The sequence below is a fragment of the Melanotaenia boesemani genome, chromosome 4, assembly GCF_017639745.1.
Source record: "Melanotaenia boesemani isolate fMelBoe1 chromosome 4, fMelBoe1.pri, whole genome shotgun sequence".
In the NCBI taxonomy this organism is placed as follows: Eukaryota; Metazoa; Chordata; class Actinopteri; order Atheriniformes; family Melanotaeniidae; genus Melanotaenia; species Melanotaenia boesemani.
Genome location: NC_055685.1, coordinates 28,292,380 through 28,318,186, shown reverse-complemented (window position 1 = coordinate 28,318,186; position 25,807 = coordinate 28,292,380). Strand labels below are relative to the sequence as shown.

The 25,807-nt window shown below is 42.1% G+C and overlaps 2 protein-coding genes across 4 annotated transcripts; one reads left to right on the top strand and one right to left on the bottom strand.

Annotated features, from left to right (window-relative positions):
- The first annotated feature begins 1,059 nt into the window (after positions 1-1,059).
- slx4 (SLX4 structure-specific endonuclease subunit homolog (S. cerevisiae)) lies at positions 1,060-19,724 on the top strand. Of its 3 annotated transcripts, XM_041982134.1 has the most exons (15): positions 1,074-1,261; positions 1,511-1,631; positions 1,833-1,991; positions 2,623-2,830; positions 3,056-3,265; positions 3,348-3,592; positions 7,778-8,055; positions 8,453-8,699; positions 12,711-12,874; positions 13,251-13,397; positions 13,688-13,857; positions 14,573-16,878; positions 18,122-18,218; positions 18,445-18,741; positions 18,911-19,724. In XM_041982134.1, the coding sequence occupies exons 2-15, from the start codon at positions 1,562-1,564 to the stop codon at positions 19,278-19,280; spliced, it is 4,968 nt and encodes a 1,655-aa protein (XP_041838068.1). In that variant the 5' UTR covers positions 1,074-1,261; positions 1,511-1,561; the 3' UTR covers positions 19,281-19,724. The 3 variants fall into 3 exon arrangements, with proteins under 3 accessions (XP_041838067.1, XP_041838068.1, XP_041838066.1); XM_041982133.1 differs by having other exon boundaries at positions 1,060-1,098; positions 1,511-1,991; XM_041982132.1 differs by having other exon boundaries at positions 1,511-1,991.
- Positions 19,623-25,160, bottom strand: mcrip2 (MAPK regulated corepressor interacting protein 2). The gene is made up of 5 exons (XM_041982253.1): positions 24,617-25,160; positions 24,380-24,449; positions 21,912-22,045; positions 20,734-20,835; positions 19,623-20,091 (listed from the first exon to the last, which is right to left on the bottom strand). The coding sequence occupies exons 1-5, from the start codon at positions 24,669-24,671 to the stop codon at positions 20,021-20,023; spliced, it is 432 nt and encodes a 143-aa protein (XP_041838187.1). The 5' UTR covers positions 24,672-25,160; the 3' UTR covers positions 19,623-20,020.
- Between the last annotated feature and the right edge of the window lie 647 nt (positions 25,161-25,807).

The following is a 25,807-nucleotide window of genomic DNA, read 5'->3' as shown; positions in this document are numbered from 1 at the left end:
CTTTGATCTATTTTCATACTTTCTAATGTGAAAATACAACCTAAGAATAAACTACTCTGGTCTTAATAGACTGAAAATGATTCTCACCTAATACTAAAAAAATCTAATATGTCGGCTGTTTTTTAGGTCTGTTAAATGAAATATTGACTTCACATGATTCAGTCCTAGCCTCCAACCCAAGTCACAAGCTTTCCAAATGACTTAAAATTGTTTTTTTATGTGCTGTTTGAAGTCATGTCTGAGATTCGGGCATATGCAGCCACAGAGGCTATAAGAGTGGGTGTTTATCTGACGTTAAATACATTTTAGAATAATGAGAAAATTTTTAAGATGTTAAGATATTAACGTTAAAGAGCCTTGTTCTCCACCTCAGAAAGACAGAAAAATAGTTAAACCCAATTCAACACTTGACAATTATTTAAGTGTATATGAACTTTTAATGGAAGCTGAAGAGCAGATCTGCCTTTTGTACCTTTTGTCTTCACCTAATACTTTGAAAGTACAGTACTGTGTAAAAGTCTTGAGCCCCCCTTGGTTTCTTTGTACATTACCAGGAAAATGGGAAATAGTTGCAGTGTTTTAAGGAAGAATTTACATAAATACAGTATATAAGGCAAGTGTAGTTTGTATAAATCCAACAAGCATGAAATGCATAACTTGATATGACTGGCTCAAGACAGCCTGAACCCTCGTAGAACAGCCTTTTTTAAAACTTACTTTAGTCTTCAAGAATAGTTTTCCAGGCTTCTTGAAGGACATTTCAATGCTGTATCTTTGATGTTGACAACCTTTTGTTCTAATCTGTCGAGATGATCTCAAACTGCTTCAGTAATGTCGAGGGTTGGACTCTAGGGAAGATGCATTCCTCCATATGAACTTCTGCCACTCATTTTAATTTTTTTAAAGCCCTGTGTACACAACTTGGTGAGGAACCAGGATTAACTTAAACTTTTAATGACTAAAAAGTTCCCTAAAGAAAATAAAAACAACGATCCTTATTCAATCCTCTCAAATAATAGCATTGTGATCACATGACTGTGAAGCACCCATTCGAGCATTCGCTGTCACGTGACCGGAAGTTAGAAATGAAGCGGTTGAGTAAGATGTTTAAAATAAAAATAAACACGTTGAGTCTTACTTATTTATATCCCAGTTTATTAAAACAATGTTACATATAGCTGAAAATAAAGTACAATAACCAGAGCGTCAGACTATTCAAGCGATGAAGTGGAAAGCTAAGGAGTTATTTTATCAGACCTCGGTAAGATTTAGTGTTAGCACAACTAGCTAGTTGTCCAACTGCCTTATGTTTATGCTTATATTTGTACACTGAATACACGTTAGATGGTGAGAAAACATATTGGGCGGGAAATGTTTTAAGCTGAGTTTAATGTAAGCATGACCTTTTTTTTCAACACACAGTTGCCGCGCAAATTGTCCTAATATGCAAATTCTCTTGTGTGTTAGAGGAACCTTGTTTGCTTCTTCTTTAACCAAACTGTATTTGCAGGTTCAGCCTGGCACATGCTGTCAAGGCCTTTTAATCTGAGATTTCACCATCATGGATGACTCGGACCATGATTTTGTAGATCTCTGCTCCAAGTTGCTGAAACGCGTCCGTAAGAATCCAGGTGAGCCAACCAGACAGAACAGGAAAGCAGGACAGCAGAGCTACAGTCAAGCAAGTGAAGGAGACAAGAGGAGTCGGAATAATAATCCAGATGACAACTACCCAGCTACCCAGCCTGCTAGAATCAGAGCTGAGCAGGATGTGGTCTGTGGAGCAACTGGTTTTGGTTCAGGGGATGCTGGATCTTCTGTTGTGTCTTCAGTAGAAGCGCAGTCTGACAAAGATATGAAGGCGAAAGACAAAGTTCTTCTCAGGATGCAACAGTTCAAAAGAGCCATTCCACAGAAGTTGGCACACAACGATAAAACACAGCCAACAAACCACGTTACTGGTAGTTCAACTGCAGAGAATCACAGACAAGGTGAGTTGATGTTGTGTTGTCTACAGCAGTGGTTTTCAAACCTTTTGAGCCACGACCTCCAAGATAAGATGCATTGGTGTTTAGGACCCCCACGCAACGACTTCATGATAAATTGTGTGATGTATCAAATGGGTCAGCTTGCAGCCATCTTCTAAATGTAAGGCTGGAAAACTGTCAGAATCTTCACAAATAAGGAGGATAAAGTGGTTTTGGTGGTTCACTGCTGTGACAAGGCATCTACATGCCCAAAATCAACTTTATCTGCAGAGATAATGTCAAATACAGATTTTCCATTATGGCGTGTGTACTAACTTTATGAATTATTGTGTTAAAAAAAATAATAATATGCTGATTTCAAAGCTGAATCTTCATTAATGATTTTTAATTGGACAGCCCTGGTAAAAAAAATCCCCAAATTATTTGATAAATGTAGGCTATATATTTTTTTAAATGATCTAACGACCCCTCAGTTTGAAAACCACTGGTCTAGAGATTGCTAACCACTTTGATTTGGTAACAAGTTGAGAAAAGGATGTCACTTTTATTGGTATTCCACTGATACACCATATATTTCAAATGACTAGGAACATGTAATAACATGCTCCTTACTTGAGCTTGTATCTGTTTGCAGATGCTCTGTCCTGCGTCAGGTCTGATCCCCACTCAGAGCCCCTGAATGATGATGAGGCATTGGCTCTGCAGCTGCAGCAGGAACTGGACTGCGAGGCAGCAGAGGCCCAGTTGGTTGACATAGAAGACGGAGGCCTTTTCTTTTGTCAGATCTGCCACAGAGACTTATCACATATGACACTTGAGGGGCGTACACAACACCTCAACAGGTCTGAGTACCTAGATTTAATTTAAAATGCTTATCCCCAAAGTATCTAAAAAAAGTGAGATCTTTTTTACTGCATTTACTAGTGGAAATGGCAAAGATTTCTACATGATTTGCACTGATTTAAGCTTATTTCTAAGAACCAAAAAGGAAACCTCTACATGTAAAGTTTGTTTAAGGAGCTGACTGGATACACTAGATATTAATTGTATGATGTTTCACTTTGAAGGTGTTTAGATGAGAGTGAACAGAGTGCCCCACCTCCTCCTCCACCCTCTGGTGTTCCTGACTGTCCCATCTGTGGTAAAAAGTTTAAGTCACAGAAGAGCCGCTCAGCCCACCTAAAGCGCTGCTCCTCAGAAATGGGCGTCACCCCGGCTGTGTTGCTGCAGGCTCTGCAGAGGCAGGCTCAGGAGAGTCAGAGCACTGCTACCACACTGTAAGAGCCTAATGCTTAATTTAACAGTTGTGAGAAGCTAAATTAAACCTCACTCAAACTATTGTGTGTTTTGTCTACTCAGCATACAGACTGTGGGCACTAAAAGAAAAGTTGCATCCAAGTCAGGCCTTCCTGTGAGAAAGAAACCCAAAAAGAAGACTGAACAGCTGGATGAAGAGACCATGGTGGCTCTGGCTCTTTCCACCTCCATGCTGGAGCAGGAGAAGGAGCAGCTGGGACTGAAGGAGGCAGAGAGACATTTGCAGAGAGTCACTGCTTCCTCTCACAGCTCCATGACTCCAGCACTAAAGTGGCAGCCAGATGCTGGTACAGTAATATCACTCATAACAGTTGTTTTAAAGTCTAATTTAGCTTTTCTGTTAAAGGGGCCTTAAGTAGTATGCATGAACCGTTTTTGTACTTGCTCTCTCAAAGTCTGATCTTCATAACAGACCTGGGTAACACATTCCAGGATAGTATTGTCTGTAGAAGTCCAGGGGTCTCATTTATAACCGTTGCGTACGCACAAAATGGGGCCTGAAACTGGCGTACGCCTCTTTTCACGCAAAGGTTGTGATTTATAAAAAACAAACTTGACGTGAAAATGTGCGGTCTTTCACGGCAGCTCTGACCCATGCGTACGCTGGTTTTGGAGACTGGGGGAATTGGCGACACAGATGGAGAGGTGGGGAATTAACAACACACTGCATCCAGAGTCCTCTTGTGGCAGCGTGGGGTCCTGTCACCATGTCTCCAATTAATTTTGCGCTCTGGCTGTATGACCGCAGATGTGATTTCGGCTCACTGGTCAGCGTGCATGACTTCAACCCGGCAAGAGTTCATAACCCGTCTCCGCTGTCTATGCGTCCTGCTACACTCTTCCACATCCAATTTCTCTATATTGCAGGAGAACAGGCCGACATTAAAAGGCAATTTGCAGCAATGTCCGGTTTTCCTAATGTAATCGGCGCAATTGACTGCACTCATATTGCTATAAGGGCCCCATATGTCGATGAATTCATGTATGTCAATAGGAAGCATGTGCATACTATCAATGTTCAAGTCATATGTCAATCCAACATGATGTTGACAAATGTAGTTGCACGATGGCCTGGCTCTACACATGACTCTTACATCCTAGCGCAAAGCAGTGTAGCGAAGAGACTGCAGGCAGGCGCTGTACGTGATGGCTGGCTTCTTGGTAAGACAATAACTTTATATTGACAACCAGCTTAGCCAGATGCAGACCACTGATGCACTGTTTCATTGAAATGCAGGGGACAGTGGCTACCCCCTCCGGCGCTGGCTCCTGACCCCCTTCCCAAACCCCCAGAGCGCAGAGGAGACCCTGTTCAATACCGCTCACTCCCGTGCGCGCTCAACTGTAGAGCGCGCCATCGGCCTTTTAAAATGCCGGTGGCGGTGTCTGGATGCGTCAGGGGGTAGAGTATTGTACCATCCCCAAAAGGTGCGCAGGATCGTGAGGGCGTGTGGCGTGCTGCACAACCTGGCACTGAGGCACGGCATCCAACTACCTCCTGGCCTCCCCCCTCCTCGGAATGCCGACCCTCACCCACAGCCCCCTCCCAGACACAGGGAGTTCCAACACGGGGCACGGCTCCGTGAGGAGGTCATGCAGCGATTAAGCAGACAAGAAGGTTCACTTTTTCACAAGCTCTTTTAATGTGTTTGAAATGTCGAACATAATGTCACACAAATTATGCAGTGTTGTTCTGATTTCCTTCAGTTCATTGATGGTTTCTTTTTGATCTCGCCATGGTCCGCTCTGTTCCGCTCACAGAGTTAACTGAGGTAACTATGTGTTGCCACTCACGACACTTAGTCTTATTTGTCACGCCACTACTGTGGCTACCAAACAAAATAATTTTTCGACTCTCCACCTCACTCACTAATGCATCGATTTCTGCCTCTGTGAAGTTGCGTTTTTTGGTTCGCTTCCCTGCGGTTGCCATTGTTCATGGATCACAACATGGATCAGCTGGCTCATTTTAATACACGCTGAGCTACTTTGCATTGACCATTTATGGTGGAAAGTGGGCGTGTAGTGGGCGGAACATGAGCCAAATTCACCTGCGCAAACTTCAAGGACGAGTGTGATTTATAAAGGGGAAATTGCTTGCACCTGTGCGTACGCACGGTTTTATAAATCAGAATATTTTATGGCGTACGCCAACTTCCGGTTTTGGGCGTAAGCACACTTTTAGTAAGAATCCTACGCACAGTTTTATAAATGAGACCCCTGGTCTTTTTAGGTGTCCTGTCATGGTGAGTTTTCAGTTAACAGTTAAATGTAATGTGTAAAGAATAAAAAAATCCAACCGTAAAAGGAAAAAAAAACTTGAGGGTTCTTTGCTCAAAGAATGAAATTACTCACAAATCCCGAAGTTTGTTGGTGAAGAGCACAAACATAAAGATGAACTATTTGAACTAAGACTCCAATACCCATCTATCAGTCTTCAGAGAAGACAACAAGCTGTAACTCATCAAAGCTTTTTAAACCTTTTTAGAAAGCAGATGAACCATCTACTTAGTTGTGTTAAGTCATTTTCTTCTATTAAAGGAATGTTTTTATCCTTTTATGCAGAGCATGGGTGTCAAACTCAAATACACAGTGGGCCAAAACGAAAAAATTGCCTTAAAAACTTGTAAAAACTGTAAAAACTCTGGTGGTTAAAGGGTTAATAACTCTTCTACCTTTTGGAGTCTTTGTTTCCCATCTAGATGTTTGTATCTGTCATGGTGTCTCTTGCTTTGTATTCTTTCATTACAGCCTCGCTATCTCCACATAGAAGACACACAGCTTTGTCCTTTACATCCGCAAACATGTTCTCTCTTTAGTCCACTTTTCATTTAGCCATTTTTTTGGAGAGAGGGGTCGTTGACAAAGGTGAGCAGCTCAGTCAGGCGAGACAATGAGTGATGTATGCGCTCGCAGCCTGTGATTGATGCGCCAACGCGCTGGCAATGCATTGTGGGACTCGAAGCATTATGGTGGTGCGTGCGCTCTGTCAGCGGGCCAGTTCTAATAGTCATTAAATATGATTATACAGGCCAAAAATAATTAATTCACGGGTGGATGTTGCCTGTGGGCCTTGATTTTGACACATGCTGTTAAGTTTTATGTTACATTTCAAACCAATCTTTGTGTCTTCTCTCATGTAAGTCAACTTTAACACTACTGTGGGTTTGCTTTTAACTCCAGCAGTTCCATATTCTCCCCTTTACTTTACTTCTCCCTCAGCGACCTCAGTCTCCATACAACGGGTGTCAGAGCTTGGCCATTGCAGGCAGAAAGTTTTATTCATTTTCTGTGGGAGTTGGACTCCACCAAGGCTTCCCCTTGTGACGATTCTGTTCATAACTTTTATGGATAGAATTTCTAGGTGCAGCTGAGGTATTGAGGGGGTCCGGTTTGGTGTCCTGAGGATTGGGTCTCTGCTTTTTGCACATGACGTGGTTATCTTGGCTTTATTGGGCCGTGATCTCCAACTCACAGCTTCACAGCTGAGTGTGACGTGTTTGAGATGAGAATCAATACCTGCCAATCTGAGATCATGGTCCTCAACGGGAAAAGGGTGAAGTGTCCTCCCCGGGTCGGGAATGAGGTTCTTCCCTAAGTGGAGGAGTTCAAGTATCATGAGTGAGAGAAGTATGGAACAGGAGATCGACAGGCGGATCAGTGCAGGGCTGTCATGTTGAAGAAGGAGCTTAGTCGAAAGGTGAAGCTCTCGATTTACTGTTTGATCTATGTTCTTATCCTCACCTGTGGTCATGAGCTGTGGGCAGTGACCAAAAGAATGAGATCGCAAATACGAAGTGAGTTTCCTCTGCAGGGTGGCCTGCTATCCCTTATGGGATGAGATGAGAAGCATGGTCATCAGGGAGGAACTCAGAGCAGAGTTGCTGATCCTTTGAATCAAGAGGAGCCAGATGAGGTAGCTCGGGTATCTGGTCATGATGATCCCTGGGCACCTCCCTGGTAAGGTGTTTCGGGCATGTCCCTCTTGGAAGAAGCCCAGGGGAAGGTCCAGGACCCACTGGAGGGACTATGTCTCTCAGCTGGCCTAGGAATGCCTTGGGATTCCCCCAGGGAAGCTTAAAGAAGAGGCCGGGGAGAGAGAAGTCTGGGCATTCCTGCTTAGCCTGCTGCTCCGTGACCCAACTCTGGATAAGCGGTATAAATGGATGGATAGATGTACTTTGCTTCACCGTCTTCTCTTAGATCGATCATTTCTCTGTGATGATGAGACAAGATTTGTGCTTAACTCTTCCAAAGCAAACTTAACAAAGTCTATTGAGGCTTTAAGTTGTGTTTTTGTCTATTATAATTTGTGGGTTTTGCCTTAAATTAGGAAACAGTGAGCAGAGATCTTTTTAATGTAGTTGGATATTTGGCATCTCAGTTTCCTCTCCTCTCCTCTCCTCTCCTCTCCTCTCCTCTCCTCTCCTCTCCTCTCCTCTCCTCTCCTCTCCTCTCCTCTCCTCAAACAGGTAAGGGGCGTGGGAATAGGAAAAAGGCCGCCATCCCTCGTCCTCCTCCGCTCCTCCTCATTCAGGATGCTGAGGCGGCCCTGACGAGGCTCCAAGAACGCGTTTCTGCTCTCCTACTACACAAGCGAGCTTCCTCTCCCCCAACCCCAACCTTTAGCCCCAGCACTTTGCCTGGCTGGACTGGTGCTGCCCCCCTCTGGCAGAAAAGTGCAGTGCTGGATGGAAGCTTTTATACTGCAGAGCTGAAGGAGTTCTTCATACATACTGAAGCAGTACCAGTGAGTGAGACCAAAAGACGTGCTTGCACTCATTATTTAGATATTTGTGCTGTATTTAAACTGACAGGGGAGCTGAAATTAGTATGTGTCAGTATGTGTCTTAAATATTAAAGTTCAAAATAGTTGGCAGATCTGTAGGTTTTCCTGATCCATATAAGCTATTTCAGTGTCTGCAGCTATACAGTTTACATTCTTAAACATCACACTGGCACCTGGTTAAACAGATTTTTCCATTCTGAATTCACGTGTTTTAGAGCTCTCTAAAAACACAATGTTCAGCCCAGCAGTTATTGTCACATTCAGATTGCTCTGCTTCAGGCCACAACTTTTTATACATTAAGAATCTTTTACCAGAGTCCAAGCTGAGATAATCAGTGCTTCTCCCCTCTGCTTCTAGATGGAACTAACTTCATTAAAACCAAGCAACAGGCGGGAGTCTTCTGTCCAGCCTGTGGGTGGAGGAACTCCATCTTCAGGGACCAGAGTCTCCATCCTGCCATCCTGCTCCGAGGCAGTTTCTTGCTCCTCAGTTCACTACACTCCTGGGACCGGACAGCTCCCAGTAGGAAGCCAGACCCTCCGGGACTTGATGGAGCTGGCTGAGGACGGCATGACCCTGACACAGTATGGATACTCTGCTAAAGGTAAAACACATTGGCACACACTTTACTAATTAATTATAGAGATGAGGTTGAAAGGGGCAAGAAAGGCATTTCTAAGGACTGTTTTTATTAACCCAAAATTGGTTTAACTCTCAGGGCTTTAAGTATTCCGGCACCGTGCTGGATCTCAGGCTTTTCACTATAATTCAGGGGGAAAAAAATGTTAATTATGGGTATAATGGTTGAGATTCTGAATTGACTCTGAATTGTAGAAAATTGAACAATGTCAAAGTCGGAAATTACACGTATTCATCTTCGAAAATTTCAGTGTTCAGCAAATAGTGACAATATACCACACTTCGTTTTCTCCGCCGAGTTAACCTGTAGGGTGAACACTGTCTCCGAGTGGCCTTGAACGCAGCATCCAAGCCGACGGTTGTTTTACCGAAATCAGACTTAAAAAAATGGAGAGTAAATTCATGAAGCCAGGGAAAGACGTCCAAATTGACAACGGCCTTAGAACCAAATGGCGCTGTGCATGGATAGAAGAAGGGGTGGAGACGGCAAGCTTTTAGGGAGCTGGTGCCAGAAACTAAAAGAGCCAGGTAGGCCTACTTGTTTCTGTGTTGTGCTCGAAGAAGCTGGTGTATGCAACTAGTGGCAAAAAAAGTTCAATGACGCCACGAAGGGGACCCCGGCAGCAGTTCGCGCTGTCCAACATACAAGTCGTTTGCCAGGTGTTGTGCCCTAAAGTGAGTAGCTGTGTCCCAATTCAGGGTCTGCACACTTCGAAGTGCGCAGACTACGTAGGCTACAGAGTGTCCTCCGTAGTCTACACACTTCGAAGTCTGCTTAACGTTCGTGAAATGGGACAGCCTACCTAGTCTACAAGAATTTCCCATAACAACAACACAGGACGTTTAATCACTTAAACCTCAGAAATTACTCGTAGGAAACGTCAGTAGACGCTGAACACGGAGAGGCAACACCGACAGTTTAAAAAAAAAAAAAAAAAAAAAACGGTTTGAGGCTCTGTTGTTTTCCAGCCGGTACACAGTTCATTAACCCCTTAAAAGTAACTGAATATCAAATATTACCGAATTTTAATGTCACCATTTAACAAACATGCTTTAAATGTACTTGGTTTTGTAACGTTTATACTAAAGTGTAGTTAAAAAAACGAACTTTTTTTCAAATAAAACTTTATTTAAACTTAATACGACTCTTCTGAGGTTGCTGATTCGCCACCGTCCTGTGCGCAACGAATTGTGGGAGAAAAGAGGCCGCGAAGGATGCATCACCAGCATCCTTCGTTTGAGGCCAAACGAAGTGCGGATTCGAAGGGTGGATTCGGAGGGTCCTTCAAATTCTGTGAATTGGGACAGTACTTCGCGCACCGCGATGACGTATGTGGCCGACGAATCCGCACTTCGAAGTGTGCAGACCCTGAATTGGGACACACCAAATGTCTGCCAAAAACTGATTAAACTGCCGCGGGAGCGCGCGCTGCCTGATAGCGTCGTTTCGCTCAGCTTCTCTCTGTTTTCTGGTTATGTGTGGTTTCTGAAAAAGAGATTTAGTACAACAATAAATATTCTATAAATATTTCAGGAGTTTGTTATGAACTAAACAACGAACACCACAAGAATAACACATAAACATATTCAACATGCAAATATCTGAAGTTAAAGAGTAGCACAATGATGAAATATGACAGTAATTATAAAGAAAGGTTTTTGGCAGGCAAAAACCACTATTCTGAAGCCTAATTCCACCTTAAAGGGTTGTGGAGTGCATGCAAGGAAGTAGATGGCCATTCGTATGTAAAATATGTCTCACCTGAACAAACTGTAGCTATTTCAAGCAACATTTTTTGTTTTATTGACAATTACAGGGCCCATGATCAGCTATTGATATGTTAAAACGGTTTTTCTGAGACCAAATTCCACTTTAAAAGAATTAGAGGTGGGTTAGAGGTACTACTTGGCCAGTAATGTGCAGAGTATAACTCTTGATTGATATCAGACCACTTTAATGTAGATTCTGCATTTTATTAACAAGAAATGTACTCTAATAAATAAAATAAGTCATGAACATCAGTGGAAATTAAACTTTGTAAATCAACACACAAATCATACATACTTTCAATAAACAAGCATGAGACAAACCCATGAAACCTAAACAGTGAAGCAGCAACATGCCTGGATATCGTTTCTGATTACAGCACGTCTTCATCTGCAGTGTTAATAAATCCGTTAAAGCACTTGAAAAATTATACTTTCTTTGTTAATTTAGACATATTGTCACTTGCATTCGCGTACTATGTCGGTTTTACACCGAGAGGAAGAGCCGCAGACAACAGAGAGAAGCTGAGTGAAACGACGCAAACAGGCAGCGCGCGCTCCCGCGGTCGTTTAATCAGTTTTTGGCAGACATTCACTTTAGGCACAACACCTAGAGCAACAGCCACAGCTGACGTAGCGGCCCCGGTGACAGATCTATGTTAAATAGGAGAGGAGAGGAGAGGAGTCAAAGCCCAACCAAAAAAGAAGAAATAGAACAGGAAAAAAAATGTGTCAATGAGCCGTGGTGATTGCACTGGAGGCTTCAGTTTAGCAGTTCTCAGTTCCTGAAGTAAACTGTTTATTTTCTATCCATTTCTTATGCAGTTTAATCAGGTCTTGGAGCATTTTAACCTTTTTGTTGCTGTTGTTGTTAATTGAACTGACTTGTAGTTCCGTGTATTAAATTGCATTTGTTTGTTTTTATTTTCTATAACCTAATTTGGTATTGTTTTGAACAAAAACAATGGAAATGTTGCAATTTAAAATTAAAATGTTACCTAAAGTTCACTGTTTCTCTGTAACTGTTTTTTTTTTTTTTTTGGTATATATTGCCCTTTACTAAATTAAATGATTGCTAAATGAATAATGTAAAATATTTAGCCTGACTTGAGTTTCACATGTCCTTATATTATATTACCTTTACTTTCTAAAATTCACATTTAAACTGTAGGTCATCTTATGCCCTACCAAGCACAATGGCAAAAAGTTGTTTGCCTATAGTGTGTATGCATCAGATCCACTGCACCTCCGTTCAGGCTCAGGATTTTTTTTTACTTTAAGCTCTGAACTCTGCAGATAAGGGACGTTTAGTACTGGTGCTACTCTCCATAAAAGACTGTACATTTTATATCACTGAAAGAGATAAAATGAAGTTAAATCCCACTTTTTCTCTCTGCAAAAGAGGAAGAATGTGGTTATCTAGTCTGTTATGCACAATATTCACAATTTGATTTTTGGATTAAAAAACAAAACTTCATCCCAGCTGTAAAGCCTGCCTGGCGGAGAGAGCATCATGGCTTTAACTTGCTCTGTAATCACTGAAAGAACAATAGCTTTAAAACTGTTGAGAAATTTACCAGAGAAGGTTACAAATGTGTTGGATTTGTTATAATCCTGGATAAATCAATTGATGGATTAGTTGCCATGGTAACATATCCATTAGGTTAAACCTACTTGGGAACAGGTTTATTCATCGTACATAAGATTTAGTTACATAATGAAATGACAAAAGTTTTAGCAAATCTACAAAACCTTAAGTCTGCCATTACATGTGGTTTGAACATTGATGATACAAAGAGCGACTCAGTTAGACGTCCCTTCGTTGTTTCAGCTGACAAAGACCACCAACTCTGAGGGATAATGCTGAAATCATCAGCACATGAACTCACAGAAAAAAAACATGTTTCTTTTCTTATATTATTTATTGATTTTGTTTTCCCATTCTTTCTAGTATTTCTTTCTTTCTTTCCTTCATTTATTATCAAACATAGAAATCCTATTTAGATGTTTTTTTTATATGAGGCAACTAAAATCAAGTGTGTTAAAAGTGGTCAAAACTGGAAATAAACAACCAGAGTTATATTTTACTTTTAAAACATAGAAAAAGTGGTATTAAAACTTTTTGATTTGTCTAAACCAAATACTGTATTGGTTGAAAGGGACAAAACAGTTAACCAACAGTTTGGGTCCTTGTGATTTGTTTCTGTAGACAAGCGTCTGAGTGGTTTCATCCAGGAGGAGTCAGAGGAGGCTGAACTCTGTGCCAGTGGTTTCCTGTTAGAAACAACCCACAAACCCTCAAAAAACACCCTCAGCCAGACGGTGAGGGCGACTGATCAGCCAGGAGCAGAAGATAGAAGTGACCAACAGTCGGTAAGAAACTCCCAATATTCCCCATTCAGATCCTTGTGTGAGGTAAGTCCTTAATGTCAGCATTCATTCATAGCTTTTTTTGCCCCTCTTCTTTCTGCAGTTTGATTTCACCCATGTATTTGCATTTTTCTTCAACATTCCTTTGTAGTTTTTTAATGGTGTAATTTACATGTATGTTCACATGTATCATAAGTACACAACACGCAGAGAATGCGCATTATTGTGCTAAAATATTGTGGTATTATATGATGCATAATGGACTTTGCTCAGATCTTCCAAACTTAGATGATCCAAACTGGAAACTGCTGTAAGTCCTGCCTTGACTGTCCTCTTAGTGTGTGCACTGATCTCTGTTGTGCTGGTATTCCCCCTGTAGGCAGCGCTCTCCAGGTTAACAGCTGATCTGAGCAGCATGGTGAACAACCCTCAGCTCAGTGATGTGCAGCTCCAGGTGGACAGTGGAGAGGTCTACTTTGCACATTCCTTCATGGTGTATGCACGCTGCCCCCTGCTGGCAGAAATGGTAAAGGAATCATTACAGTATGTTTTAAGGGCTATTATATCTGTGATATCTGGAATAGATAATATGTTGTAAGTTCATTGTTTTCATGGTTTACATTCAAATACTTACAGTAATAGTCACTTAAGTGTTATAATTATAATGGCTTAACCAAAAGATGATTACTTGAAAGCATAGCTTGATCCAAACTATGCTGAGGTATCCTGAAATATTTAAAAACCTTTTTAAAAATAAAAATAGTCTGCCAGTGTCCCTTTTTACCTATCTCTTTGGTGTCTCTGCTCATCTAACAGGTGCATGAAAATGGGTTTGGGGTGCAGGAAGAAGGCGTGCCAGCAGCTCAGAGGGTGTTGCTGAGTGACGTCCCTGGTCAAGCGGTGTTCACTCTGCTGCAGTACCTGTACACCACCCAGTGCTCCATCACAGCATCACTGCAGCCTCACATCCTGGAGCTGGCATCCAGGTTAGCTCATCACCCAGACATTTGCAAGCAATTTCTTAAAAGAAAAGAGGAAGCCTTAAAACTCTGTTATCTATGTAGAGTTTGCCTTTGTGCTCTATTTCTAGTAATAGAAATGGTCCAAATTTGATCCAGTAAACCACAGTCTAATGTACAGTCTTCTTTTTATTTTTTTCTACGTTATTTTTAATGTGTCTCATGTTTCATGTGCAGGTGACAATATTAGTACTTAAAACTGGACTGTTTTAATCAGGGATCACAGCGGTTTGTTATTCCTGTGGGCTAAACTGTCTGTTTTCATTAACAACGCATTTATCAGATATCATATTAAAAAGGAATAAATATTTATGTGTTTAGCTGCTGATTTAAGTGTCATTTCCAATGAGCTGCACACATACAGTCCAAAGTCACATTCACTTCACTCTGTTACCCATAAATTTCAGCATTGGCTGGACTTCCCTTACAAAGTGGCCGGATGTGCTGAATTTTCTTGTCATTTCAATTTCCCGTTTGTTGATTCCTGCTTTTAAGATGCTTAGATCACTGTAGTTTATTCAGTGTTGCTGCGCTTTGAGCGCCTCAGGTTTTATTGTTTGTATATCTGTACCTTATAAACTGCAGCAGTTTCATGTTGCAAGTAGATCTTTGCCTCTTCTCACAATGTCTGTTGCCATCAGAAATCCATGGTGGTCATCTTACAATTAATTTTCTGTTCCAGGTTTGACTTGAAGGAGTTGGAGCAGCTTTGCCATCTCCACAGAGAGGAGGCAGCAGCTTTGGTAGACGAGGCACACGAGTTCAATCAGGAGGAACATCCAAACAACCAGACAGACCAAGCCTTCATGGAGCTGCTCCAGTCTATGTGGAATGAAGAGGACGAGGATGACAAACGGGAGGACTCGGATGGAGGAGGCGATGAAGGGGATCGGGTAAAGGAGGATCATCGAGCCGACGGGGTCACGTCAAGCGACAGAGAGGTCTGTGAGGAGCAAGTGAATGAGGAAGAGTTGGAGGAAATCTATGAGTTTGCAGCCACGCAAAAAAAGAGGCAGGAGAGAGACAGTGAGGAGGACGAGGAAGAAAAAGACAGAAAAGACGAGGAACAAAATGGAGACATGGTGTTTACAAAGCTGAGGGAATCTAATAAAAACATTAGTAAAAACAATCTGAATCCTGACCTTCAGCCTGATCCAGACTTGAGACTGGATTGTAGCTACAGCTGCCTCTTTTCACAGTCGTGGGGAACCTACAAGGAAGATGATTCCTCCTCTTCAGCCTCTGACTCTGATCCACCAAAGACAAGCCCACCTCAATTCAAACAACCTCAGTCTCCAAATAAATCATCATCTAAGGTCTCTGCCAGAACTCCTCCACCCATTATACCCAACTTGCCTGTTATAGGACTGTCTCCTGGTCAAGTAGATGACGCAGGTCAAGGTGGACATGTGAGAGAAGAAGCTTTACAACGAGAAAGCCAAGGTCCTCGTAGTATTTGTATCCCTCTTTCTCCCGATTCACTCGCCAAGAAGGAGGAACCTGAGCTGATCGTTTTATCAGATTCGAGTGAAGAAATGGAACATGATGGTGCGGTTGTTAGCTCCAGTAGGCTCTCTCCTCACCTCAACCACAACCTGCAGACCTACACAGAGGTCAAATCCAGACAGAGATCATTGACCGATGCTGCTGCTTTGGAGAATGAAGAGTCCAGGTATACGGAGTTAAGTCCTTGTGATCCACCGGACTGTTCTCCTGAAGTTTCCTGGTTGATCCCTTCCACACCAGTCCAGCCTGGCAGAAGCATGACGGCCAGCTCCACTCAGACCAAAAGTAGCATGTGCAGGATGAAGCTGTTCCCCAAATTTGAAACCTCCACACCCTCATCCTCAGTCTTCTCTTCTTCTGTGTTACCATTGCAGAACAAGCACAACACCTCCAGCAGTCAACACAAATATCCTGCCTCCTCTGGCAGAGCAGAGAGCGGCGTGTCCAGGTCAAAGCTGAAACGGACGCCTCTCAGAAGCTCCAATTCGGACCCTAAAGTTTTTCCTGAAAAGAGTAAGGACATAGAAATGATTGGAGTTAAACCATCACAACCTAATCAGTCACATTTATCAAGCTTGATGCACCATCACTCCCTCCAAGCTTCATTAAAGCAAGATACTCCTCTTCACCTCTTGCCCCAACCGTGTAGCAGCACTCCCTTGCATCCACAGCTCCACCAGCTGCCTGTTCTTCCTGCCACCTCCCCCCTTCACACTGACACAGATAAGCAGGATTCATTCAGTCAAATAAAGGAAAGGACACCTTCAGAAAGCCCAGAGAAGACAGAGTTAGGAAGCTTTTATTTTTCTCCTTTGTCTAACCCCTCAGATCCACCATCTTCTTCCTCTCACAGCGGTCATCAAGATTCAAATGGGCAAAGCAAGTCCTGTAGCCTGAGTGGATGTCCTGATGAGTCCAGCAGCGTGGACAACAAGGAAGCAAGAAATAAAAGAGAGAAAAGAGAGGTGGATTTTAATAATGAAGATGATGTAGAAGAGCAGAAAAATAGCAGAAAAAAGGAAAGGGGGGAAATGGAAGAGGCTAATCTTGAAGAATCCGATTTCCAAAACAGTTTCATGGCCATGGATGAGCCTCCAATAGCTTTTAATGACTCGTGGGGACTTGATGTCTGTGCAGAGGCCAATCCAGGCTGCTTCAGTCTGAGGCTAGAAGACAGCAGAGGATCCAGAGGGATTAGTCCAACACAACGAGAACCAGCCAGGTCATCCTCCTCTTGCATTTCTAAACATGTGACCACACTTTCACCTCAGAGTCACAGTCCACAACCATCCAGCAGTCTACAAGCAAACACAGGCCCCTCTTTCACCTCATCACAGCCTCACCCCAACACACCGAACACACCAGAGATTGACAACTGCCTCCTGGACCCCAAAATTTGGGACAGCTGGGAGGAGGAGAAAGGAGATGAGTGTCTTCCTCTTTCTCAAAGAGTAAACCCGTCTGTCCTGCACAAAACCCCAGGTAAGTAGTTTTTACCTTGAATCAGAACTCTTGACTTCACTTTCAAGTCCTTTTCTGTAATTTACCTGCATGCAGTGGAAGTTTCTGCAACTACTGTTTACCAAAAGCCAAATTCAAGTGGAAATATAGATTCAATATAATACAATGATCTCTGTAACTTGAAAAAATCATAATTTGCAACAGCATATTTGTAAACGTAAACATGCTTAATTAAGCAGAAATGGGCCCTCAAAATGGTAAATTAAATTGTCATAATACCCCTTACCTTGTTTACTTTGGCCTTTCACACTTAAAACAAAATAAAAACCATATTGTTGAATTCACTTATGCCACCTCTGCCTAAGTGAATTCAGTGGAGAGCAGATCTGTCTTTATAAGGTCTTACAGTAAAAATCTGCATCAACATCATCACAATGACCTCCATCATTCTCAATTTGAAGGAGTTTGAAACTACACCAGATCTATCCAGCCAGTAATTAAGAATAAAGAGTCTTAATGAGGATGGGAAAAACTTCCAGAAAGACATACAAAAGCCATTCTTCACTAAAAACAAGGACCAGCACAGATGGCTATAAATTAGCAGGAAAAGCAAAAATCCTCCAGAATTAGTGGGGCTTCATTGCTACAGTCAAACATGGTGACAGCAGCGTCATTCTGTGGAGAAATCTCTCTGAGAGTGGCTGGTAGATTTATTAATGTAGAGAGGAAATGGAGAGAATGCAGGGTGATTGTGGTTGGAGTGATTTGCACCACAGGTTACATTTCAACAAGAACACAACCATAAGCATACCACACACAACACAGAAGTGACTTTAAGTGTTTTCTGTGTCAAGGAATGGTAGCAAAAGTATGAAGGTCCACTTTTATCACAATTTATTTTAGCAATATGGCTGATAACAGATCTGACTCTTAATTGAATTTACATGGAACTTAATTGTTCTGTCTGGTCTGTTTTTGTGTAATCAATATAAAAAAAAGCACAAGAGTTTTTAGTGTGTACAGTAGACAGAACAATATGTCGTTTGATACTTAATCCAGATGAAGGAAAAAAAAATTAAATCCTCTTGAGCCACCTTATTATTCAACTCACTCATATGTTGAAGATTATTTAAAGAGCTCTCATCTGCACTGAGCTTTGTGTTTGCTTTTCAAAGAATTTGAAAGATGGACTCTTTGAGCATGCAGTTCAGGTGGATTTCAGACAGTATACCATAACAATGTCTTCATGCTTCTGTTTCAACAGTGACACACAATAAAAAGCGACGCTCCCTGGTGCCCATCACTCCGATGCCTCACTACTCTGACATGGACACACCAGAGCTCAAGAATAAACTCAACAGGTCAGTTGGACCACTGTCTGTCCTTGTCTTAAAGAAGGATTACACAAAGGCCAGGCTTTTTTTTTCTTTTTTTTCTTGCCACTAATCAAGGCGATTAAACAAGGAACCGATCAGATTACCTCCCCCAAATGTCACTTCCAACTTAGTGGCTCTGCTGTTTACCCCCCATCCATCTGCTGGTTCCACCCTCAATCACAAATTACCTTTAATCGTCTCTTCGACGCAGGTTCGGGGTTCGGCCTTTACCGAAGCGCCAGATGGTCCTTAAACTGAAGGAGATCCACCAGTACACGCATCAGCTGGCCAGCTCCGATTCTGAGGATGACTTTGAGGGAGGCACAGCGCTGACGAAGCCCCCTGCTAGCAGAGGCATCTCCTACACTCAGAAGGAAAAGTTTAAAGAACCCAGAGCACCTGCTGCTGTGTCTCCTGTCAAACCCAACAGAGAGGAGGACATACAGCCGCTGTCTGCTTCACAGAGCTCCAACACCTCCTCTACAGCTGCCAGTGAAGAATCTGAGAGGTGTGTGGATTGGTACAGGTTTTACATCATGTAGACTTACTTTGCAGGGCTCGGTCGGTACTTCAGATCCAGCATAGAGCATCTGAGCCACAGCAGATGTGTAATTCTTGGCTGACAAGATGTACTGTAGAACACATTGATGTTAATCAATTCCTTCCCTTCTCATTAGGTCCAATCCAGAGTTGTTAATCTCTTCTGATGGTGACTCAGACAGCGATGGCGGCATCTCATCCTCCCAAGCAGCTTCACGGCTCAAAGATCGTCTCCAGGCGGTGCGTTCCTTCATCCTGTCCGACTCCAAGCTATACAATCAGATCCTCCAGTACCAGCCTCTAGTCCTGTCACAGCTCCAGGAGCAACTCAAAGCAGCAGGCATCCGCCTGGCTGCAGCCAAGCTGGTGGACTACCTGGACTCCCAGTGCATCACCTTCACCACAGCAAAGCCGGGCCACTCTGCACCCGGCCGCAGACGGGGCAAAAAGCCGGGCAAGGCAGCACAAACAGGAAGCAGAAAAAAAGTAGCAGCAGCCCTGCTTTAAAAGTGGCTGGGAACGCGAGTGGAAACTTGCAAGTGGAACCCGTGATCAATATAAAATTATGACTTTAAGTATTTTGGACAGCCAGCTTCTGGTCTGCTAACAGTTTTAAACTGCGTAAATATGAAGTTTTTCCTCAACAGGTTTTGTATTAATTCTTTGCTCAGATGTTGCATTTGTCATAAATCCAACTGTTAAATTAAAAAAATGGTCGACTATATAAAATGCAGTTGCGAAACCAACCTGTGTCCTAGCAAATATACACTAAGGAAATACCAAAGGAAAACTATTTTGAGCCAGATCTGGACAAACCCAGTCTAATAAAGAAATTCCATTACACAGGAACTTTTTGAAAAACAATTTATTGTTTTACTCGTCATCAGCTTCATACTCAAACATCAGCCTAGATGTACATAGAGCTGAGCACGCTTACGAAAAGGAGACAAGCTTCTCATTCATCATTCAAGTAGACAGATGGGCCCTTAAATGCAGCGCAACATAAAGTCAATGCTATCAAGAGTTTTCAGTCAGGCCACTGTTGTTGCACTTTTGAGAGGCAGAACTGTTCTGCGTTGTGCACCCAGGTTTCTTTACACCAGCACCAAGCGCATGGCATCAAATCAGATTCCAAGTTCCGCCCAGCGCTGCAGATCCCCGAGACAAGCTCGCCTCCTGTCCACCCTTGTGATGGTTCACCAATAGTCGCAGCTGTGGACTTCCAGTCCTGGCTCAGCCTCACACAGTCACGACAGGTTGGCAATGTTGGCGAGGAAGCGCTGAGCCCACCACTCCTCCAGGTCTATTGGCACAAAATCTGCATGGAAAGGATGGGGAGGGAGGATTAAAGCTTAATCTGTGCTCAGACTTGAGCCTGTTGGTAATTAATTTGGTCATATAAATGATTAAATACAATTTTATTTAAAAGAAGCTGTAATAAAGCAGATGCAAAATACATGCAAACAGGTTGAATATGCTGTCAGAAACAGGAGCAGACGGGTGTGTGTGTGTGTGTGTGTGTGTGTGTGTGTGTGTGTGTGTGTGTGTGTGTGTGTGTGTGTGTGTGTGTGTGTGTGTGTGAGATCCAAGACAATACACGCCAGCCGTGACTGGTTTATCTGGAACAGACAGGTCCTCATAAACCAAAGGGTTTAAAATTAAAGCAGTATATTGCAACAGTTGCCCTCTGGCTGCAGGAAAAAAAAAAAAAAAAAGCTGCAGTGCGATTTAAGTAGAAGCAGAAAAACGGCCCATCGATTCTTCTGCGTCGGGTTTGAAGAATAAGCTGTTGTGATAAATAGGAGGCGAGATTACAGGTTCAAAGTGCAGAAGGTTACTGAACAGGAAAGGGATCATCTGTTAGGATGCTATAAACTAGAAAGAGATTAGATTGCATGGAAGCGGATTTACTTTGATGACTTATTTGAAATGTTGCAGCGGAGGTGGTGCAGCTACTTACTCTTCATCACTGCACTGGGGGTCTTCTCTGTGTACTGAACGGGCCCCTGACTGTCAGCTGAATCCCCTCTGTCTTCCAGCTTCTGCTCCACCTCCTGCCATACTGTTAACAATCACACACATACTTAGTTTAAACACTAGCAGGGGAAGAAAATACTAATTTAAGTGCTTCAAATATTCAAGATGTCACTAATTGGAGAAAAAGCCTCAGATGGAACTGATTTAAAACACCAAATCTGCAGACAGTTGTCAGTTTTTACAGATTAGTTCACTGGAATTGATTTGCACAAACTACAGACTGCAGCTCGTGTGACAGGATGGGAAGGTTTGTAGTAAATGGTTTCCAAATATTATAAATATTATATTAAATATGATAAATTAAAGATAAAACTAAAAACGGATACAAGGATAGAAGCGTCTCTAATCTCAGTTTTTCCACAACCTTTCAGACACCAGTTCACTTTTATTGTGACCAAAACCAAAACGGGTCATATAGCATGAGAGATGGATGAAATGCTCTTTTTCATGAAGAAAATCAAAAACTAACACTTGAGTTGTCACTGGCAACAATCCAAGACTAACAGATATTTCATAACAATTTAGCTTTTTCCAGTAATTCTTCACCACTGGACACGATGGATTAACTTCAAGACAGTAAATGTTGCAGCATGACAGTTTAATTATTGTCAGGTTTTAGCGACTGGAAGCAACAACCTTCTGAAACACGGAGGACAGGCTGCTGAATTCTTGAAGCTGTGCCAAATTCAACTGAATCTGTGTCCGCTGACAGTGACTCAGCATTATTAATAAAAGCTAATATGAAAAATATTACATTTGTCTTACAGTTGCTGCAGCACATGATCCTCACTGTGGTTAAAAAGCTTGATCTGGATAAAGATAAAGTCCCCAAACCACTTCAACAGGGAGAAAATCTAAGGAAACCTTACTTCAGCAAATAAATGTTTTTACTGAAAAGTACAGAAAACACAACAGGATTTAAAGAAACAAAAAACTTGGGGATGAAACTTTACATCCACAGCTGTAAAGCAGCTGCTTTGGTTGAGGTCGAAAGTTTACATCCTTCAACCTTTAAATCTTGATAAACACCCGCTTCAGGGTTAAAGCTGGACATGACTTCAATTTGAGGATCCATCCTTTCACTAATCCCATGACCCTCACCTTCATAGACAAATCTGACGTTCTCCTCGTGTGCAGGAGTGAATCCCTCCGCCGGGGTCTGGGTCTTCTGCATGGCTGAACCGTTGTGGCGCTTCCCATTGAGACGGTTGAACACGATCTTTGGGGGCGGAGAGCTGGAGAGGACACACACTGGGTTAACTGGAGAAGAGAAGCTTCAGAGCAGGTGATTTTTAAAAGTGAATTTAAAAAGGCTGCCGACTTTGTTTTGGATTACTTCACAGCATGCAGCAATGCTTTTCTAACCTCGGCACATGTCAAAGGTTTATTTACATGCGCAAGAAAAATGATAACTCCAGGTTCATCTCAGAGCTTTTAACCACAGGATGCAGTCTAAGGACATACAGAACATCTACAGTCTTCACTTCTTTTAGAATAGATTTTAGAATAAAGAATTGGGAGTAAAAAATTGCACCCTCTTTAAAGGGAAACCGATCAGGTTTAGGTCTGGACTTTTACTGGGCCACTGCAGCATCTTGATTCTTTTCCTTTTCAGACATGTAGATTTACTGCTGTGTTTGAGATTATTGTCCTGTTTCATGATCCAGTTTTAATCACGTTTTAGTCATCAGACAAATGATTTCGTACTTGAATCTAGAATACACTGGTATACAGAGTTCATGGTCCACTCAGTGACAGCAAGGTCTCCAGGTCCCAGGGCTGCAAAAAAGGCCCAGATCATCAGTCTTCTACCTTCATGCTTATCAGGTTTGTATAAGGCGTTTGTGCCGATATCCTGCATTTTGGTATTCTCCAAACATGGTGCTGTGGAATATAACCAGACATCTTTACTTTAGTGTCATCTGTCAACAGACTTTATTCCAGATTTAGTTTTTTTCCCCCCAGATGCAACTTTGCAAACCCAAGTTGTGCAGCCATGTTTCTCTTTAGAGAAAAGCAGCCTTCCTCCCCCAAAAAAGCCTAACTTAATAACTGTTTTGTTTTCTTTTTTTTTTGTTTGTTTTTCCCCCCTGAAAAATAAAGATCTAAGATAATAAAGATCTTGAAGATCTAACATGCTAACTGAGGTCTGTAGAGATGGAGATGTAGCTTTTGTTTTGTGTTTTTTCCTTTCTGTGCATTACAAGGCATAGCTATAAAAATATTTCTCATTCAGATTGTTTGGAAACAGCCTGATAACCTTTGCAGATTGATGGGCAGCAACAGTTACTGATGATCTTATTCTTCCTCTGCATTATGCTAACAGACACCTGAACGATCCAGATAGTAAACTAACCAAACATCTGCTATGTCCGTTTCTATCTTAGATTGTTCTAATTGTTTAATTTCTTTTAATATTTTAGTGTGTTTTAATTGTCTGTTTTTTATTTTAATGTGTTTATTTACGTAGTAATAAGCCACAGCCTCTGTTTCAAACTACTTATCACAGTAAAAACAGATTATGTTTAACTCTGTCCCTGCCGTTAAATCCTGTTGTAATGCATTTAATGTTTTATGTAAAGCACTTTGACTTTTCTTGTAGATTAAATGTGCTCTCCAAATAAACTTGCCTTGTCCATGGTCAGTCACTCAAGTGTATTAGATTAGCTGAACCAGGCTACTACTTACCCTCTTAATTCCTTCATTTGGATGGAGTTAATCTAGTTGGTTATTTGCACACTATTTTTGCATTTTTGTTTAGTTTCTGTTGTACAAATTAAGTGGACTTATTTCATAACCTTAGTGGACTTTCTAAAAATTGTATGTAAAGTCCTACAATTGAAATAACTGAGTTTTGCGTAAATATTCTCCCAAATAAAGTCTGTACCTGGACTCCCTTGCAGAAGAGGTTTTTAATCTCAATGGGACTTCCTGGTTAAATAAAAATAGAGTCTGTACAGAATTCTTTACTCTTTACACTGATTTCAACTGTTTTCTGTTTTCGCTTTTAGTTGTTGTTACACACACAGATGTGGCACCTGTGTGTATTTTTATCAGGTACAACCAGGTAGTCATGCACTTGTACATGAAAGCTCTGTAGAACATGGATTTGTCCCAGTTGTTTTCAATATTTCCCACCTTTTTCATGTCATTGAGTACAGTGGTGTTGACTGATTGTCGCTACTTGCAAAACCAGGTTAATTATTTGATATTTTGTGATTATTCCCACATTTCCGTATTGTCCCTGAAGTGAACGCAGGTCTGACTCCTAACAGAGGGGGCAGGACAGGTGAGATTCCAGGTGACTTCTGAATTTCAGACTGTTAACACACACGCAATGCCCTTCAACCAAAGATGGCACCACCAGTTTAATCTGAGTTACATAGACACTGCAAAAAAAGTTGTGTCCGATAACGGATGCAGAGGTGTTACATGAGCTCACCCCCAGTGCACGTGCAAAGTATTTTGAGCCCGCGCTGCTGAGTTCGTAGCACAGGCAAACAGCACAGAAAAAAAATCAATCAATAAATAAAGATAAATGAATAAAATCTTTGGAGGCAGCTACTTACTTTGAGGTGAGCCAAGACGTCGGTTTGAGTTTTAAGTCGCTGAATTTGCTCTCGACCTGTTGTGTAGGACCTGAGGTGAAAATCAAGAGTTAAGCCAGTTTTAAAGCTTGTCACGGTTTTGGCCATCACACTATCTGCACACTGACGCAACAGCCACCAAACTTTCCCTGTCTCATCCCAAATGGCAGCGTGATGCTATGTTGCATCACGCTTTAGATCACACGCTCAGTCCCTCACCTGTCCTCCGCTGCGTAACGAGTTTGCTGGGACCTCTAGTGATTGTGTACATCATGTGATCGCCAGAAACCGCAAAAAATCCTGTAGTGAGGGGTTCTTTAATGAGCAGGTCCAAACATTGAATCTGTCAGCTGTAACGTCCAGTCCGCTCCTTCTGACGCAGTTGGTCTTGGTTTGTTGCCCAGGTCAGCTGCTCCAGAGTCGGCCTGAAACATGCAGCAGACTCGCTTTAACTTGTTGTGTATTAAGACGCACAAGGTGGCTCCAAACCAGCACGTGTTCAGCAACCTAAGTGCGTTGCTTGTACTGTAGGTGGAGTGTAGGTCATTCAAGGAGAACGCAGGTCCAAATGCCGGGAACACGCAGAGGAGGCAGGGTGGACACTGCATATGTCTGGGGATCGTGACAGTCCGGTCCGGAGAAACTCTCCTCTCCTCTCTGCAGCGCTTATCCTCTGGACCTGTCCGCAACGCGTTCCCTTTCTGACAGATCACAAGGGCAACGCACACTTTACTTTAATCAGGACGGAAAGCTACACGCGTAACCATTGTCAAGTTATCTGTAATCATCACCAAGGTTTCCGGGCAAAATTTTCAATGTAAAACCCCTCTCTTACATCACGTTGTTTTACATCATCCAGCAACGCTTTAAGCATGACGATGATGATTGTTTCAGCTCTTTAGAGGATAGGGCATTAGTTACACCGCATGGTGGTGAGCCATCAGGAATACAATTAAATCAATCTAAGTATTATTAAATGTGTAAAATGAGCAATTCAGATTCACTGTACACAAATTAGAATTTTTTTTAATATAACTTTTTAGAGTCTAACTGTAAAAATGACTCGAAGCCAAGTTTGGAGATGTTTTAGTAAAGATTTTACAGCTTATTTGTTGTTTTATACATTATTTTCATAATTCTCCAAGCTTTTAGGTGTGGAATGACTGGGTAATCTATTTATTATCTATATATTGTAAATTATGTTTAGATTGTGATACAGTGAGAGCCATGGTAAACCTTCAGCATGAGCCTCATGATGCATGAACTTTACAGATGGTGCGTAGATCTAAATCACCATTTGGTTTTTGAAGTGTGTTTACAATCTTTACCCTTTTTGTTCCCTGACACTTTGCACCGACTTGTCTTGTGTACTGCTAAAATGACTGTTTTTAAATTACCCCCTTGAGGACA